Source organism: Drosophila navojoa, chromosome X, assembly GCF_054131105.1.
Source record: "Drosophila navojoa isolate 15081-1374.11 chromosome X, UAZ_NAV_1.0, whole genome shotgun sequence".
Taxonomy (NCBI): Eukaryota; Metazoa; Arthropoda; class Insecta; order Diptera; family Drosophilidae; genus Drosophila; species Drosophila navojoa.
The window spans coordinates 26,467,901-26,481,668 of NC_142895.1; the positions used below are offsets into that span (position 1 = coordinate 26,467,901).

A 13,768-nucleotide genomic window follows, 5' to 3' on the forward strand; every position below is an offset into this window, starting at 1 on the left:
GTTTGAGAAGAAGTTTTTAAAATAATTCTCAAGCGATTAAGGAAGTAAAAGTTAAGCATACAAAATGGAACTGGAAGAAAATGATAAATGTTATAGATACAAGAAATAATCTCGGCTTTAATGAATAAATAAATACGTTCTAGTTTCTTTGCGTATCTAGGTGAATTCAGTATTAGAAAGGTCTCTAACATCAGCTCCCTTGTTAGATGTATAAGAAAAATATTCGAGGCGATCGCGCTTTACAAATATCATTGAGCTACTTCTCTCATATAACATGTATATACTACAGGGATACCTCTCTAGAAGTCTTTATGAACTGTAGAAAGTAGCAAAATATCATTGGGTTACCTCTCTAGAATTTCTTACTTAGTTATATGAACGGATCAAGCTATTTACATATTATGAGGATACATCTCTACAATATGGAAGTGTTGAGCTTTCCAAATTTCATTATTATACTTTTTTGGAAATATTCTTGAAATATTTTTAGATATGAAGCAATAAAGCTAACAAAATACATTAGGATACCTCTCTAAAACTTTTAGCTTATCGACTTGTAACTTTCCAATTATCATTTAGATACGCCTATCATCCTTGTTTTTAAACTAATCGATTTTTTTATTAATAATGAGTGACTCTTTTTTTTTTTTTAACCTTAACGGTTCTGTAGAGATTTGAACAAGCTTGGGGATGGCGTTATAGAATGTGGAGCTTAACAGATCTCTAAGTTTTTCATATATCTTAAATTTTCTAGAGATCCATACTTTAAGTATGTTTATATCATTAAGATACCTCTCTAGAATATGGATAGATTGAGTTTTAATATTTTCATTAGTATTATATTCAAGATATGCCTCTAGAAATCCTACGTGCTCTGGCTCAATGAACTAATATGATCATATATAAAGAAGATACTTCCAGAACTTGTCAATCCTTAAAGATTTACCGAGATTACAAGACTTATATTTATTCAAACTCATGTCATTGGTAAATTACGTAATATTTTCTTGAACGATTTCCTACGTTATTTGGGCACACAAAATAAGGAATTACCATTTGAATTCCCTTAGTTCCAATGCTTGAGCCTGATAATTCTCGTCAAATTCATTCATCTTCAAGTGAAAATAAAATAATTTGAGAGTTATGTGTGACAGTGATTTTTCCAGTGCTTGTTGCGCCCAATTGACTGACGACCTTGCTTATGTCAACAGTCACAGCCACAACAACAACAACAACAACAACAACAAAAACCACATTAACAACATAAAGTCTCAATCATTGGCAGTTTACAGCACGAAAATGATGTTAAGTCGTGTTATTCCAAAAGCGACAACAACAATAATGGGTTTAACTAAACTTAAAATGTTTTTTTTTTTTTCTTCTCTTTTTTGTGAGTGGCAATGAAGGAATTTATGCACTTTAATTGAAAACAGTTTTCAAAAAAAAATAAAGGCATGCATGCATAGCTAAATACCCTGTAAGTAGGCGTAATCAAACTCTAGCTAAAGGTGTAGCTATAACAGATTTTCATATAACGGTAGATCTATTCTTCCTCTATTCCAACTATTATACATAGGTATAGCTAAATTTATATATATATCATTTATTTGAATGGAATTTCATATGAAACTCTAGCTCATTTCACGTATAGAACAGGGTAACTGTTCGTTGAGCACACTGAGAGAAAAGCTGCTACTAGTTTTTAGTTTGTATTGTGTGTTTGCACTTTGGTTGATTTAGACTTTAAGCCATGAATTGGCTGCTGCCTTTGTCTCTTTGGTCGCTCGCTCTGCAATTCGTGTCAATGTCAGCATGATTTGTTTTTTTTTCCATTTTCTTATTATTATTTATATTAATTTGTTAAAAATATTTAATGTTGGCTGCATGCTGCAGGCTGCAAGCAAACTAGTTTCAAGCCACAGCCACAACAACAACAAATATGCATAATATCTATATCGGCGAGCAACTGCAGCAGTGAGCAAAAGACTTAAGCGACAAACTTGAACGGCAGGTGCACAAAATAAAATGAAAAAAAAAAACAACATAAATTAGCCATAAAAAAAATGTAATTAAAATACTAGAGCCACCAAAAAGCTGTTAAAGCAGTAATATTTGAATAACAACAAATGTAAGTTCAGTGCTTCTTCTTCTTGCTATTGTAATTTGTGATAACCTACAGATGCCAAAACGACATGAGACGAGGCAGAGGCGGCGGTGGTGGCGGCTGCGGCTGCTGCTTCTGCTTCTGCTGTTGCCGTTGCCGTTGCTGTAGCGGCTTCTGCTTTGGGGTCCGGGCTCGATTTACAGTTTCACTCGAAGCGCGTGAAAGTTGCGCTTCACAACAACAACAACAACAATAACAATACACATAAAGACAAACAATTGAAAGACAAAGGTACCTAAAAGGGCTTGCCAAAGCCAAAGCTGGAAGTCGCAACCGCCACCGCAGTCGACGCCGCAGTAGTCGCAGCCAAAAATGCAAGCAAAACAAAATGAAAACAAAAACAAAAGGCACAGAAAAAAAAACATAAACAAACACACAGCAGCTGCAATTACGCACTTTTTACTCGTATTATTGTTAAATTTGTTGTATTTTTTCTTTACTCTTTTTTAAACTTGCGCAAAGCATAAACCGAAAAAAAAGGCAGACACAAAAAATATCTTAAGATGCAGCGCGTCAGGCGCAGCCGCTGCAAATTAACCGCTGCGAAAACGAAACGAAGCGCAATCAAAGCGAACTGCAAAAACACGAACCGCTTGGCGTCGCGGCTGAAGATCAACTGAAACGACGCAACGCAGCCAAGCCACACGAAGCCACCAATCCATCGGCACGAGCGAATCAAAGCAGCGAGCTGTCTGCCGCCTGCATCGGGCCAAGCTTCGGCTTAAGCTTCAGCTTCGCTTTCGACTTCGACTTCGACTTCGATTTCGATTTTTGCGTTCGCTGTCCGAATTGCTCGCATGCGCTGGCCAGCGGCCAGTCGTGGCGGCGCAGCACGTACGATTGCAAAAAGCGAAAAGGCAAACGCAGACGAACGAGAAGTAGCAAGTGGGAGGAGTGCGACAAACCATGGTGACCGACTAGCCGGATACCCTAAGCTGCACTTTTTTCTAACAAATGATGTTTAAGTGGAAAAGCATAAGGACACTATCCGTACTCTAAAATGAAAAATATACAAAACTTTTGTATAAATTGATTAAAAATAAATTGTCCCATATAAAACGAAATTAAAATTAATTATTTACTATAGACTAATCTACACATTTAATATACATTTATATAAAAGCATTCACTTTTATTTTACTGCAGCTTGCAAATTATGTGGATTTTACAAATATAAATATACTCACTGTAGGTCCTAAAAAGGAGTACCAAAAATAACAAGTAAGAAAGCTCTAGTCGAGACTGCTCGACTACGAGATCCCCTGAACCCTACAAGCAACTGATATTTCAATAATAATTAGCACCCACACACGCACTCATGCAAACAAATACACGCACACACACACACTCACATATACAGGCGATTGCGCTTGGGTTGCGCTGCAGTGTTGGCAATATTAGGAGAACTTATTTGTTGAATAATTTAATTTCTAGACGTACGATCGTAATGAAACTTTCAGAACGTATTCATATTGTTTAAATGTATGTGTATACCGAAGCACAAGTCTCTAGTATTTGATATACGACTTTTACAAAGATGAGGCTGAGGGGGTGGATTTGGGGGTGGGGGGTAAATTTTAACAAAAACCGAAATTGTATGACATGCGTCTTAATATACATTTTAAATTTGGAGACTCTAGCTTGAAAGATGTAGGAGATATAATTATTTAAGTGATATTCGATAAGGTTTTTTATCGATAAAAAAGTATCGGAATGAGTTATCGTTTTTTAGTGATAAACTCGATATCCGCGTGATATATACGGACATTTTAAAAAAAGTTGAAGTCTCTAGCTCTTGTATCTTCTGAAATCGACGCGTTCAAACATACGGACAGACGGACGGACGGACGGACGGACGGACGGACGGACAGACAGACGGACAGGGCTAAATCGACTCAGCTCGTCGCCCTGATCAAGAATATATATACTTTGTGGGGTCTGCCACGCCTCCTTCTGCCTGTTACATACATTTTAACAAAACCATTATACCCTGATTTCCCATTTTCAATGGGTTCAGGGTATAAAAAGACCGACTAGTGGATATCCTAAACTATGCAATGAGCTGCTGTTGTGAATGTACTATAATTATATCTTAATCTATATAGACTGTAGAGTAATCGACAAAGTTTTGCCTTCATTTTACTCCACCTTGCAAACTATACGAACTTTAACAATGTTATTCCTCCAAGTCTATAGATTTCTACTACTTTAATAACTGTGGTGTTTATTTATGGCTAATCCAATGAAACTTTATTATATAATATTATATAGTATAAGAAACTGAAAAATGACTAGATATAAAACTTCCAATCTAGCTGTATCTTTTCTTATTATATTTAACAACTCAAAAAAAAAAAAAAAAAAAAAAAAAAAAAAAAAAAAAAAAAAAAAGATAATTGATTGGTTCTTCGAAACAAAGTTTCATTTTAAGTTTTCGAGTTACAGTTTATTTAAGGGGCTTTCAATCTACATATGTACAAACGCTCGACGTCTCCATTTGTTGCCATGTTTATGAAAATAGTAATGCGGCGGAGCACAGTTGTTGAATATGACAACTCTATACCCGTTTTAGATGCTTCAGGGTATGAGAAGCATGTTACTATATAAAAACTGTATACCCTAACAGACATGCAACATACTTGATTGATGAAGATAATAAAACTTGGTCTGCATTTTTACTAAAGAACAATTTAATACAGATGAATTGATAAGAGTCTACCGGAATGTGCATTCATTACAAATGAGACGAAGTTTTATACAAAAACATACTAAAATTTCAGTAAGAGTAGGTCGAAGATATATTCAATCAGAGAAGAGCAAAAATAGATAAGTAATATGCCAATAATAAGACTAAGGTAACTTAGAGAGAAAGATTCAAGGTAGTATAAATAAAGAAAGCGATCCTGATTCGATAGACTAGTAAGCGTTGTATATAATCTTATTCGTTATGAAGAGTCTATACTTATATCAGTTTTTTAAATATGTTAAGTCTTCTCTTATGATTGAATTTTATCTTAGACTTGTAGCATTTCAAATAGCTCCTATAGTTGCGTTATATTTAGATAGGTACAGTTAACTTCAGACCTTGCATAATTTCGACTTCCATACCATATCATATTAATATATCATAAAAAAGTAAAAGTTGTACAAAGTCAGATATGTCGAACTGTAATGCGTCAATTGCATCAATTCAATAGAACCCTTACTCCCAAGGGTATCATCCGCTTGGGCATGGGAAACAGATGAGCCCCCACTTGTACACAGGTGCAAATGCTTACTAAATTTATGGCCAGAGCTGAAAACAAAGACAGTAATCGACTCCATTAAAGATCGGACCACGCGCTGCTTCGCTGAGCGCAGAAAGTTCTAATTTGACCCACTTAGCTGCCCGATCGAAAATTCAAGCACGCAACCCAAAAGAATAACGAAAGCATATGTACTATATGATACCCTGTGCGCAGCTGGAATTTGAAATATTTCAAATTTCTTTTAAAGGAATTGAAATATGAAATTGTGAGTATAAAATCTGTTCAAATTCTAAATTGTAGAATTCCACATTTTCTATGCGTAAATCAATATAACCCATTTGACATTTGATAGCTAGGGAGGGAAAGAGAGAGAAAGACTGACTATGACTCTAGCTTCTATTTCTTCTTCTTTTACTATAGCTCTACATAGTTCCCCATCTCTGAGTTTGCATATTAGGATTCCCACTAGTCAAACATGCCCTCAACTATTCGTAAGGGTTACAGGGTATAGAAAAGATTCGCATGCCTTGCCAACATAGTTTGTGTAGATAGATTTTGCATTGTTTTTTTCATATATAGCTATCTCGCTCTTAACCATAAAGTCTTATATTTTGGAGCGTTTGCTCGATCAAATTGGCAAAAACATTTCGTGCTAACTTTGATAACAGAATAAGATTAATGGAAATGGTTTTTTTTTTCACTTTATGATAATTTTCCCTTGCAATTGGATGAATCATTCCCAGATATAATTTTGATTACGTTTCTATAGTTCTACAGCAGATAACGCTCAAATAGAGCTAGTCTACTTTTGGGCTTGGTGAATATATAGGATATAGGCAATCAATTATCGAATTGTTCAATAGACCGGTGAAGCGTGTTATACAGATATACCTAGAAATGCAATAATAATTTAGAGTATTCCTCATTTTAATCCAGATTCAAGTGACAAGTTTTTCGGTAGGGGTGGCACCAAGTTCCTCTGAAGCATTGAGAAGACCCCATCGATTACAAGCTAGAATTAAACCATATGTAAAACCTAATATATGATCCAAGTGTTCCAGTATTTTCTTTTCTAGGAATCATTTACTGCTATTTTCATAAACTACTAAAAATAGTTTGAAAAAATCCTAGTTATTAAATAAATATTCGATTATGTTTATCCGTCATTCAATGCTTATACATATATCCCATGTATGTTCTATTTCATGGCGAGTTGCTTCCATGCCAAGTCTCAACATGGACAGTTAGAATGGATTGGATATTAGTTTAGCTCCGCCTCTACCCTATGCTATTCTTACATACTACACTTTATATAAACCAAGTATTCATCTTTCCTTCAACAGATCTTTAGGGACTCAATTCACATCGTTCTCGGCACAACTTAAATTCTAAATCGAGTGTCGAATGGCAAATGGATTGGATTTTGATTAAAATACTTATAGATTCATAATATATTTATTTAACAATTTGTAATTTCTAAGCATAAACGGAGAAACAAAAAATGTATGACCGAGACGAGAAGAAAATAAGGCAATATTTAATTAAAATTTAGACAAGCGATTCGAATGGGTTTTCTCCCTTTCTTTCCTTCTTCATTCTGTCGACAGGGCATGTTGCAGTCGAGTCACGCTGAGGTGTTCGTGGTGCAAGCAGGGCGCACCTCAATATAGGCATTTTATCTTTTCTTTGATTTGTCTTCGGATTTTTGATCGGTTACATTTAAGTTTAGGTTTCTTGCCTTTTGCTGTTGTTGTTGTTGTTTTTGTTGTTGGTTAAGTAGTTGATTGGCCAACTATCGGTCAGTTCGTCTGTCTGGTTGGCTGGCTGGCTGGATGGAGGAGGCGGGCAGGTGTCCAGATGTGAGGGCAGCCGCTCAACAGACTCACGAACACACGGACACACACACACACACACACACACATACACACAGGGGCGCGCGCGAGCACATACTGTAACACATTGTTGATAAATTACACTCGATTTCATTTCGAGTATTTGCTTAACATTAAGAGTATAAAAATACATCAGCTTCATTTTTCTTGCTTCTTCTACTTCGTCTTCTTCTTCATTTTCGTCTACTTGCAACAACCAGCAGCAGAGAGGGGTGATGGGCAAAAACATGTATTACAATCTTAGCCATATAAATCAACGATCGATCAGTAAGGCATTTACATATATGAATATCAATCGTGTTTGGGATCAAAAAAATAAACTAAAAAGTATAGAAAAAATTAATATATATATATATATGCATATATATAGTGTATGTGTGTGAGTGTGTCTGTGTGTGGATCCATTGAGCCAGCGGGTGTTCAGCGTGTTTATGCAATAGGCAACAATTAGAATTAGCTGTTAATGATGATGGCGACTTGGATTTTCGTATTCTCCGTGCGGATCGGCTTAGCCCTCCTGACCGAAGTCTTCGGTGAATTTGCGCAGCTTTGTCAAGTCCTCCTCGTTGACAGTGGGTTTCGTACGTGACAAGGACTTGAGCATGTCGCGCTGCACAGCAAAAGAGAAGCGAACATAAGAACATTGAAGATCAGACGCGCTACTTCAGCTACTCACCATGGTCACGGGCGGTTCGAAGAGCTTGTCGCTGGGCACATCCATCCAGTTCATTTCGATGGCACCCGGATCGCCCGGCGAGCAGGGCACCAGCAGATCGTCAACGATCTGTTCCTTGTTGCTGGGGCACGGGCCGGAGACCCGCTTGAAGTGTGTGGCCGTTTGGACCTTGCGCACCGGCTCCATCAGCGCATCGCGCACTACGATCGATATATCAGCGCCCGAATAGCTGCAGTTGCAGGAGCCATGAGTTTTAATGCGAATTCACAGTAGTTGTGGTAGCTTACCCCTCGGTCTTGCCGGCCAGCTCCTTGAGATCCTGCTCGGTCAGCACGTGCGTCGTATTGCCCAAGTGTATTTTGAACATGACGAGGCGGGCATGCGCTTCCGGCAACGGAATGTAGATGCGCTTCTCGAAACGCCTGCGAATGGCCGAGTCGAGCACCCAGGGTATATTGGTGGCCCCGAGCACGAGGATGCCGTCGGTGTCATTGCCCACGCCCTGCATCTGGACCAGAAACTCGGTCTTGATGCGACGCACGCTGTCGTTCTCGTTGTCTGAACGGGCGGAGCACATGGAGTCAATTTCGTCGATGAATATAATCGATGGCTTGTGCTGGCGCGCCAGCTCGAAGAGATTCTTCACCAGCTTCTCGGACTCGCCCAGCCATTTGGACATCAGATCGGAGCTGGACACGGAAAAGAATGTGGAACGATTCGCCTCGGTGGCGACTGCTTTGGCCAAATAAGATTTGCCCGTGCCAGGAGGTCCGAAGAGCAGGATGCCCTTCCAGGGTATGCGCTTGCCGGTGAAGAGCTGCGGAAACTTAATGGGCAAGATGACAGCCTCTTTGAGCGCCTCCTTGGCGGCGTCGAGTCCAGCCACATCGGACCACTGCACGTGTGGCTTCTCAATGACGATGGCGCCCTCCAGCTTACTTTGCAGCTTCTTCTTCTCTGGGTCATCGCCATCTTCGTCGTCGCTGTCGCTCTTTTTGTCCTTGTCGTCCTTGGAGCTGCTCTCGCCACCCTCCTTGATCGGTTTCTTCTTGCCCTTTTTCAGGTACTCCTTGAGCTTCTCAGCCCGGTCCAAGTACTGTAGGCATTTGGCTCGAATCGAGTCCTTGGCCTTCTCGCCCTGCGCCTCATCTGCAATAATGCCGTCAGCTAGCAGCCAAAGAAAATGGGGGCGTCTACTCACATTTGATGGTGTGCAGAAAGTATTCCACACCGTGCTCGTAGAGACGCAGCGCCTCGGCATAGTTCTTGTTGCGATCCTCCTCGGTGGCCTTCGTCACCAGATCTATGGCCTTCTGCAGTGTGGTGCCAGCTGCCATTGATGTGGTTCTGTTTCACTTGGTTTGTGGAGCTGCAAAGACACAATGCGGAGTCAGTTGCAAGTGACGTCACGAGGCTCGGACTCAATTAATTCATTGATTTTATCGATCAACAGCTACGCTGGGAAGCCTACGAAATCATTAATATAGAAGAGAATCCTTCTCACACAAATACAACTAAACTAAAAAAGAGTATTCCGAATTTGTGTATGACTAATGCAGGCAGCGACAGACAAAAACAAAGTGCATGACGAACGAGAAGGTAAAGAGAAGCGGGCGCTTCGTTTCTTTTCCATTTACATTTTTTCGTCTCTTTTTTTCTGTTTGTGTACATTATGTTGATGCGCACTACTTACTTATTTATTGTGTTGTTTGCTGTAGTTGCAGGCTTGCTATATCGGCTGCTCTCGTTGCGCTGGATAATGCAGCACGCGCCAATTTAACAAAAAATAAATAAAGAATTTCGAGGAATTTAAACGGAATGACGATGTCGTCGTCAATATCAATGCTCGATTGTGTGTGTGTGAGGGTGGCGGCTGCTGATTGTGTTATCGACAAAATGTGGCGGTCGCGCGATTCACAGATGTGCGATAAAATGCGCAAGCCGCGTATTTAAATATACCACACCTATGTGGGTTTTTAGAGACATTCACACTCAATAAGTAATTAATATCATAGACTAATACATTTAGCTTGCTCTATATTTAATATATATGTCATGAATGTGCGTTGGTTGCTTTGTTTTCTGCTATACACCGCTTTAAGCAAATAAGTATCAATTGCGCAAAATTTGCGTTCTCGTCTCACATTAACAGTGCAGCAGTGCGTCATCGGAATACACTTAACATATTTACCTTGATATTAAAACACTTTTGACTAAGCGTAGGAGGTGTAGCAACGAAACTATTCATTCATATTCATAATCACTATCATTAAAAAAAAAAAAAAACACACACACACAGATTTATGAATCTATTTCAGTATCATGATTTTTATTATGTGTCCGTGCTAAGGCTGTTAGCGCAAAAGTGCGCAACTACCACATAGCACTGTTAACGACAAATAGAGTATGTTAACGCAGTTTTGATTAGCTACTGCAGCGCCCTCTCTCGGAAATTCGTGGAAGGTGATAAGCTGCTGGCTGCGGTAAAAGTCGTAATGTTTTAAAATTTCTCTTGGCACAATATTTGAAATGAATTTGCGCGCTTTAATTTGGGCATTGATTAAAGTCAATACGTTCAAGCTTAAGTTAGGAAAATAAAATGCAATACATTCATTGAGGACATGGCAGAAATAATAAAGCTTCGCAGAAAATAGAATATGGATAACCTGTGCCCACTACTTAAATATTCTTTTCTTCTTGTTTGTACTCCATTCTCCATTCACTTGTTTATCAAGCGCTAGCCCAATGCATACACGGACATTTCATAAATTCACAATAAACGCAAATCACGGCACATATCGCAGCTCGCAGTTGTCCTCGTCGGCAGTAGTCTGTCCCGCTCTAGTGTCCTCTGCATTAGCATAACAGAGAAGCAGTAAAGCGACCAGCACACACACACACACACACACGCTCATGCACACATTGATACGAAACAATCGTCAAACGCTTTTCGGGAGAGTTATTTAAAGCGAGTGCATGCGTCTCACTCGCACGCTCATGGAGTATTGTACAGGCACAACATACGGGATATTTTTGGCCACGCCCACGTTTGTGTGCTATGTTTATCCGCATGGAACTCGTTTCACCCCTACACACATACACGCGAGATTGTGTGTACATGTATGTGCGATACGTGTATTGTGGACTCTCCGAAATACGCACACACACACACAAGCTATTTGTAACGGGTGCTCGTGAGTCTATGTGTGTGTTTACGTGAGAGCATATACATACATACATGCATGTACGCGCGTGTCCGTGTGTGAGTATGTGCGGCCGTTTATGTATTGCAGGACCCGCGCATGCATGTGACAGCATTCACACATGTGCACACGGAAATACGTTATGTACTCGAGTGCTTATACATGCAAATATACATACATACAAATGTATGTACATACATATACGCGTGTGCGTGTGTACATACATACGTATGTACAAAGAGGCACGCATACACACATGCTTCTTTACGGATTTGCTCTGTTCGTGCAACGGGCAACTGTTAATTAATTACAAAAAGGCAAATGAAAGTTTCTTCTTCTTGGTCTTCTTCATCCTTTTGTTTTGCGTCAATTACAAAGAGCAACACATGTGCCCAGCAGCGGTGAGGGAAGGGATTCTACATCGCACTCGCACACACACACACATGCACTAAATAGATTAAATATAAATACATACATACACACACACAGACAGTACATGCATACAAATTAATTTACAATTCCTATTGTCGCTCTCTACTTAATGCTGCCAATTCCATTTTGTCAGCTCGTTCTCCCACGGCGTTTACAGTTATTTGCGACTGAAAGTCTTCACACTTGAGCTTCTTCTGCCACTTGTATTCTCTCTTTTGTTTTCGCAACGTCTTTGCGCTCGCAACCTCTTCAGCTGGCGCTTTCTTTGTTTCTGCACTTTCACTTTTTTGTCCGGCCTCCTTCCCAACAGATTTAGAACAATTCTTGCATTTTTATTTTACAGCTTTTGCACTGTTTGTTTTTGCTTCTTTTTCTTTTACTTACCTACATAGCGGCGTCTCTGCCTCCCCCGTTGCCAACAATCTTGCTTCGTCGTAAGTCTAACACATGTACTTAAAATAGGGCAGAGCGAGAGAGCGAGCGAGAGGGAGAGTAAATATGTAATAAAGGCGTGGGAAAGTCAGTGACGGGAAAAAAATAAAAACGCGAAGCGCATCGCATTTACCGGTTGCCAGGTACAGTGCGCGTCGCGCAAATAGAAACAGATCAGAATTTGATAATACAAAGTTAATGTAAATAAAACTCAATTGAAAATTATGGAAATAAAATATATGAAAACTTAAAAATAAACTCGAGTGTTATATAAGATATACTTAAATTTGATAACATCAAAATACTGCAGCTCTGGCATCTGGCATCAGTTGGATGAAGGGCGCTGTATTTACCAGTTGAAACTTGGCATCTTTAACTCTAGCGAGTAAAATGTTGGCGCATAGCGAACGCCTTCATAAAAGGCGTGAAATAAGCTTTACAGTGCGAGTGTTGCTATGGGGGTGGGGGTGGAGGGCGGAGGGCGGTGTGCTGCTTGTGGGCGTGCTGGAGCACAAAGCATTCGCTGCGTGGTGTAAACTTGACTTTGAAATTTGCCTCATTTGCACTTGCTGCATTTACACCTGGCACGCAAAGGCGCCGGCTGCCGGCGCTGCCAGCGTTGCCAGACTACCAGCGCCCCCTATTCAGTATGCGAAGTCAGTGTTGCGGCAGTGCTGCCATCCCAACAATGCGTTGAGTCTTTATTTACTTTATTTACTCTTTGCTATTTTTTCATATATACATACATACACACATATACATACTTTTGCTGATTTAGTTAAGTATGGAGCATACTTTTGGCACAATGCAAAACAAGTGGCGCAAAACGTATTATGCTGGGTCGAAGCTGTTGCATGCTTCTGGGCGCGTCTGGGGCATTACAAAGGCAGATAGAAAGCGAAAAAATGCTAAATGGAAAACGACATTGAAGCTCTCAACCAGTTACAGATTGAACAAAGAGATAGAAAACTGGTTGAGTCTATGAGTAGCTGGATTTATTTTATAATAAATAATGAAAATTTCAATCAACTTGTTAGTGAGACGGCTCACGAGTGTGTGTGTGTGTGATATGATATTACGATAATCAGAAACCGGTTGGCAGGAGTAGTATATATGTATGTATGTATGTACATACATACATTTGATATTGCTATATAGCATTAGACAATTATGATGTGGAAATTCCATATTCTCCTGATTTGGAAGCTATGTATGTAGCTGAAAAATCAAGCTAAGCTGGCTGTGCTGCTCATATAAATTGCTGTTATACATACACACGCACACGCATGCATGCACGCATACATACATACACATGCATGCATGTAACTATGTATGTATGTATCTCTGCTTTAAGGTCAATGTCTACTGAGGAGGCTTTGGCAACAGCAGAAAAACAAATACACGCAGCACTGTTAATGTTAACATACTCATGCATGTTATGTATGCATATACATGCGACTGTGTATGTATTTATGAATGTTTTTGCATAATGCACGTGCTTGCACTTTTACTTTGCACTTGCCACAATTTTTGTGCGCCTTTTTTTTTTTTATTTGATATGCAAGAGCGAAAAAATGTGTGTAAAAAAAGGGAAAATCTTTGCCGCGTCTGGGCCCAGCACACAAAGGGGGTGTTCGCTTGTCTCTGTGTGTGTGTGTGTGTGTGTGTGTGTGCGTGTATGTGCTTTGGGTCTTTGGCCCACTGAAGGTTACAAAGTCTCT

At 39.5% G+C, this 13,768-nt stretch overlaps 1 protein-coding gene across 2 annotated transcripts; it reads right to left on the reverse strand.

Annotated features, from left to right (window-relative positions):
• Nucleotides 1-6,848: 6,848 nt before the first annotated feature.
• On the reverse strand, nucleotides 6,849-9,876 carry Vps4 (vacuolar protein sorting 4). Of its 2 annotated transcripts, none has more exons than XM_089263828.1 (5): nucleotides 9,674-9,876; nucleotides 9,182-9,447; nucleotides 8,268-9,129; nucleotides 7,981-8,209; nucleotides 6,849-7,914 (listed from the first exon to the last, which is right to left on the reverse strand). In XM_089263828.1, the coding sequence occupies exons 2-5, from the start codon at nucleotides 9,315-9,317 to the stop codon at nucleotides 7,813-7,815; spliced, it is 1,329 nt and encodes a 442-aa protein (XP_089119954.1). In that variant the 5' UTR covers nucleotides 9,318-9,447; nucleotides 9,674-9,876; the 3' UTR covers nucleotides 6,849-7,812. The 2 variants fall into 2 exon arrangements, with proteins under 2 accessions (XP_089119954.1, XP_030244183.1); XM_030388323.2 differs by having other exon boundaries at nucleotides 9,182-9,349; nucleotides 9,674-9,875.
• Nucleotides 9,877-13,768: the final 3,892 nt, after the last annotated feature.

Coding starts and splice junctions, on each gene's coding strand:
- Vps4 (XM_089263828.1), bottom strand. CDS start 9,317: ATGGCAGCTGGCACCACACTGCAGAAGGCCATAGATCTGGTGACGAAG. Junction 8,210..8,267: donor CTGGCCGGCAAGACCGAGGG/GTAAGCTACCAC, acceptor CTGCAACTGCAG/CTATTCGGGCGCTGATATAT. Junction 7,915..7,980: donor TCGAACCGCCCGTGACCATG/GTGAGTAGCTGA, acceptor TTTGCTGTGCAG/CGCGACATGCTCAAGTCCTT.